Source organism: Pyrus communis, chromosome 6 (genome assembly GCF_963583255.1).
Source record: "Pyrus communis chromosome 6, drPyrComm1.1, whole genome shotgun sequence".
Taxonomy (NCBI): Eukaryota; Viridiplantae; Streptophyta; class Magnoliopsida; order Rosales; family Rosaceae; genus Pyrus; species Pyrus communis.
Genome location: NC_084808.1, coordinates 17,084,376 through 17,090,375, shown reverse-complemented (window position 1 = coordinate 17,090,375; position 6,000 = coordinate 17,084,376). Strand labels below are relative to the sequence as shown.

Here is a 6,000-nt window from a genome sequence, read left to right as displayed (position 1 = left end):
AGAAGCTTGGAGAACCCGAAATCAACCTCAGCCCCGAGGAGCTCTGCACCAAGATCTCGCTCTACGACTCATTGATTGTGCGTAGCGGGACCAAGGTCACCCGCGAGGTGTTTGAGTCCTCTGGCGGGAGGTTGAAGGTTATGGGAAGAGCTAGCGTTGACATCGATAACGTGGATGGCCCGACTAACGTTAGATGGTCTGGCTATTGGGTCTATCGATTCTGGGCCGGTCTCTTGCCTGGCTTAGGCTGGGTGCCAGCCTATTAGGCTGGGTTGGAGTGATTTGGCTGGGGCCAGCCTATTTTGGGTGCTGGGTGCCGAGCAATCCATTCCTGGTGGACTTGCTCTCAGCTCTTCATTGGAGATGACCTTATAATTTTTCTCTTTTTCAATTTCTTTCATATCTTGCAATGTAAGTTTATTTTCCAAATTATGAAATTTATTTTTGTAAAAAATTAATCAAAACGAAAACTGGTTAGTTATTTAATTGTTATAAACTATACGAGCGAATATAGTATTTTAATTGAACCCTCAAATTTTACACTGCTAAATTTTTTTATTCATATATATTTCCTCGGACGTCTTAATAGAATTGATGCATGCAATTGAATTTTCAAATGAGTTAGACTTGGTCTAGGAAAATCATGCGTACTGAATTTCTCTATGGACAGATTACAATCCAATTACATTTTGCTGCTGATTTTGCTGCTGTTAAGTTCTGAACATTTAACTTCAGCAACACATTTAGCCACAGTGTCTACAAACATCAAATGCAAAATGGGACACAAGACAAGAAAGGAACAAAATAAAATACACAATCTTACAACGGAGAGATTCTACCCTATCACCAGGTGTATATTGGACGACATACAAGATTTTCTCCTTGTAATGAGGCACGAATCGAAAGAAAATAAAAGAAAGGAATAATAAATAAAAAGGTGTCATGTGCACCACCTAGAGGAAGTTCTTCAGTGTGTTTGTTCATTCCCCTTTGGAGTTTGCATTCTCCTAATTACACTGTGCATTGTTATGCTTTGGGGCAAAGCATCATTTTGGGAATGGATGAGTTGTTATTACCTATTTCCATGTGCCTGCAAAACCCAAAAAATGTTTAAACCTGATTAGATATTAAATTTGAAGATTGATCAAGTACTATATGATTTTAGGTTGAGCAATACTCACATCATATGCAACAAGAGATCCGCAGTAGTTGGTGTTTGTGAGCACTGTACTGCTGGAGCCACACTCACTTTCTTTGAGTGAAACTGTGGACCTATCCAGCTTCATATACCAAGGGTACTGATAATTCTGAGCAGTTGAACTCACATGGGAAGATGACCTCTGCATCCTCATAGCCCTTGGGATGTTCCTTCCCTCCATTGACGTCCTCCGCGGACGGCTTGGAGGCCTCTCAACTGTATCAATAGGCCTTTGCTTCGGTGCACTCTGAGACCGGGCTTTTGCCTTTGAAGATTGTGTGTTGGCCATGTAATTTGGGAAGAATGGGTAGTCATAGGGCAAGGGCTCTCCGTAATCCGGCCTAGGGAAAGCGAATGGAGCTCTTGAGGGGTCAATTTTGGACATGGCAGAGTAGCACTGAGGGCTGCTTTGCGCTGTGCCAAAAGAGTTCTCAAAATGTGCACTGCAGGCTCCCGGGCTCCTATCAGTCAGCACTGATGGGGCCGGGGAGACCTGCTGGTAGGTTTCTTGGTTTGAGTATGCTTGATTTGGTGCATACTGAGTGGAAAATCTATGTTGTTCTGTTCTTTCTGTTAGTGAGTGATTTGAATAGCTGCTATTTCTGCTCTTTAAAATTCCCTTTGATTCACCAACATCCATCTCCACAATCTTAATGTTTTCTTCCATTCCTCTGTCAATTTCCTACATTTACACACAACCACAATGCACAACATTGGTCTACTGAGAATTTATGCAATAAATAAGAGAAACAATACTATAATTCGAAACAAAACTCAGTCGGTTAAGAGCATTTATCCCTGCACTCGAGGTTCTGATTCTATCTGTTGTATCATAAAACAGTAAAAATAAAACAAAACAAAGAGAATTTAGCTGGATTATCGAACTTACGTTATACGTATGCCTGGACCGATTTTCCTGCAAAGATCTTCTGGGGGTGGAATGCCTAGGATTGACAATATTTTCGTCTTCGACCATCCGGATCCTCTGAGCCCGAGCTCGAACCTGAGCCATCACCAATGCCTGCATGCACCTTAGAGTAGCCTTGGCCTGTTTTCTCACCAGGTGACCCCTTACCAGTGCCTGCAACTTCACTAGTCCTTTCAATGCACACAGTGCTTTTCTTGCCTGCAACAAACGCCAATACAACAGTACTCATTTCATTTTTGTGACAGTTTTACATAACATTAAAGAGTCAGATCATCCAAAGCAAAACCAGTTGGAAATAAATGCAGAGTCCAAGAATTCTAGAATCCGCAATATGGGATTTAAATTCTCAACACCAATAGGGGAATTCAACAGTTGCATACCAAATATGAACGGAAGACGGATTGAATTTTTATTGCAGCTGCTTCTTCACTTGCACCGGCCTTCTCGTTGGCAGCTGCCGTTAGCCGCATCACAGCAGCTGTGGCTTGCGCAGCAGCCACAGCCGCATCAGCAACCGCGGCCGTAGCTGCCGCCATAGCCATGGCGTGCTTTTTCTGCTCATAATTCTCAGACTCCAATGTGGTCATGTGCATTGGTGGTGGTGTGGTGGGCACTGCATCTGCACAATTGGAGTCCTTCGGACCAGCTGCTGATGCTGCTGTGGCTGATGATCTTCGAAAACTCCATCTCTTCTTCTCTTTCGGCGTTGTCTGTGAAGAATTGGAGATTGGAGTGGTGGGATTTTCATGACTTGCAACAGAACAATTCTGATTTGTGGGGTCTTTTTCCTTGCCTTTCTTCCCTTTCAAAATGCTTTTAAGCCATTTGCCTGTCTTCCCCATCTTTGTTAGCACTTGTTCTTCTAAGCTGCCATTGATTGACCAACAACGTATAAAGAAGAAAGCAACAGATGACAAATTATAGGCAGATCAGATAGATCTCTTCTTTGATATGTAGCTTTCAACTTTGTAGTTAGAAGACACCAGTTAATTGCTAATCTTCTTTAACAGCCTGGTCTAATGTTTCATTATTCCTTTTCAAATGTAACTTCCTGGAGAGTGACATTTTTCTTGTATCAACTTTTATTTTTTTAGACTGCTTGGGATTAAGCTGCCCAATTAGCTACATGGAATTATACTAATAGCGGAGATTAATTGCATTTCAGTTCTGAGTTCTGATATATTATAAGCTACTAATCCTTTTTTGTCCTTGAGGTAAATTTTATTTTGATATCACCATAAGAAATTTTGACTGATATCACAAAATAAGACGGGCAAGCAATTTATCTATGACTTATAACTTCATTAACTATTGATATTGATATGCCTTTTTATCCACATGATCAATACTCACTCGTAAATATTTGATCCACTCTATATTATACAACTAATAGTTGTGGTCTTATTAGTTTTTCTTTTACATATAATATAGTTAAATAATATATGCACGCTATATTTATCTACGCCATTAACCATTTATATATATTCTTCTTTAATTTATTCAATTTAAAAATAAAAAGTAAACCCTTCATATATATAACAAGGAAAAGTTATGTAAATCTCTTCCCATATATAATGTATTATGTATATTCAAGGTAATAATATATATAGAATGGGATCAGAGAAACCATGTGAAATTATAAGGTCAAGCACAGGCAGCATCCTTGTAAGATACTCATTTGTTTTGTTAACGGATGGAGGATTTGCCCACTGGGGCCCTGGGGGTCCATGAGTGGGTTTCGGATTTTGTAAATAAATTTGATAGGGCCTTATGGGGGATGTGGGTTCCACGTATTAAGGGATGATTTGGTATTGCTGTGCTTTGAAAAAAAAACTGTTTATGCTGTATTGTGAGAGTAAGCTCATTTTTGCTGCTTCATGTTTTCAGCTTTTTTTTTATCCAAAACTGTGAAAATAAGCTGTTTTTAAGTGTTTACCAAAGATCTTTTTGAACTCAATTTTTTTTATATTCATTTTTTATAAAAGCACCCTGTATAATAAGTATTGTGAGTTAAGGAGGCTCTGGTTCTTCACGTGCTCATGCAAAATCCAAGCTGTTGGAGTTGGAGTTGGAGTTTTTACTACGTTTTTCTTTTGGTCGATCCCAAGTGAAAGTGGAGCTGCGAATCTGTGACAGTGATGGTTATATTTGATTCCAAAACCATCCACCAAGTATGGTCCTACAGCCTTTACGCTTCATATATATCCTGAGAGTGTATTGTAGGGTCTCAGATTAGTGAAAGAGAATGTGCGAGAAGGGTTAGGTTAAAGTGAATCACGATTACATGTATCATGGCATCTTTCCATGTTATATATGCCAGCCCATGCATATTCCTGATAGCAGGGGCCTCAGAGGGGTCCGGAAGAAGGGAAACCAAACTACTGTTGAGCAGTTTGACGGTTTAGACCTAATAAGCTTACTACTTTTTTTAGTCATTTAGCCAATTACAAGTTTTTACTGTTTCATTTCCTCGAACGTGCATTTTCCAAATCCAATATTACAAAGTTGTACCATTGTTATTTCTTCTAATCGTATTCAATTACCGGTTGACAATATGTAATGAGATATCTATAACAATGAACAATATAACCAAGATGTGTAATATATATACACACACACACACGTATATATATCCACTTGTGAATAATAAATATGAATAAACATATACATCCTTGCCTGGAATATGCGTACCAACCAATATTCGTAACTGAATGAGTTGCATTCTCCATTTTTAATAAAGCAACTGACCTTAAAATAAATGCTAATGGAACTATATATCAAGTTTGCAGTCAAAACTAAAATATATCCAAGTAAGTAATTAAAATCATCAAACAGAAAGAGGGATAGTCCAGCTTCTTGAGGAGTTGATGGTTCGTACATGAAAGTGTTTTGTTCCCAACTTATTACTAATCATGGATAGTTGAAGCATGAGTAAACTGTATTATTATTCTACTCTATATATATGTATCTATACTTATAAATCAAATAGTTTTATTTTCACTAAACAATAAATGAATTAGTTGGCAGTGCACATGGTATGTGTTTGATTATATGATTCCTTTGACTATGTGTTTGCTTCATGGAAACAGCATTCCATGATCCTTCCAAAATCATAAAAACATTAATTAGAATACATCATCAGAAAGGGATCGAATTTCAATTAAACTATAATTTCAGACAAAAAATAAATCATATGTAGGATGCTCCATGATTGCTCCTGAATTGGAAATTTGTTATGATTCAGAAAAATTATATAAAAGAAAAGCTTTTCCATCCAAATCAGTGGTACATAATTCAGTGTCATCGGTGCAGACCAATTACAACCTCATGGAAGATGACAATAAATACATTTGAAAGGGATATTATTGGAGTGAGGTATGTATGAACATTATATAATAATGTATTCCATTTTTTCTTTTAGCAATTTCGATTTTAATATATCTAAGTTTTGATTCAGAAGATCTATTAGATGGGGGCCAGTATTGATTTCTATGTTTTTAGTTTTTCAACCCCAACCCTTCATGTGGAGAGAGTAGAAATACATATCCCTAAAAACATTCTGTAATTCATGGTAATAATAATAATAATTTTAGTTATGGCAAGTTAAGGACCAACCATTCGGTGCATCCGAAATACACGATATTTAGCGGTATTGTTGTACTTAAATTATAATACTTTAGAAGACATATTAAAAATGATGTTTACTTTTAATATAACACATAGCTCGTGAAACATCACATGGTAGCTACGACTTACATTTGGGGATGAGGATTCTCTTTGAACTATCTTTGTGAGGATCCTAGGATCTTTATATTACTCGTGCATTCAATTTTTGTTTGGTATTGTTTGTGCTTAATTTTCAATAAAAAAATTC

General features: G+C 37.5%; 1 protein-coding gene across 1 annotated transcript; it reads right to left on the bottom strand.

Annotated features, from left to right (window-relative positions):
- Positions 1-658: 658 nt before the first annotated feature.
- Positions 659-2,968, bottom strand: LOC137738414 (protein IQ-DOMAIN 19-like). The gene is made up of 4 exons (XM_068478051.1): positions 2,507-2,968; positions 2,088-2,324; positions 1,182-1,880; positions 659-1,090 (listed from the first exon to the last, which is right to left on the bottom strand). Exons 1-4 carry the CDS (start codon positions 2,966-2,968, stop codon positions 1,073-1,075), a joined length of 1,416 nt encoding a protein of 471 aa, XP_068334152.1. The 3' UTR covers positions 659-1,072.
- Between the last annotated feature and the right edge of the window lie 3,032 nt (positions 2,969-6,000).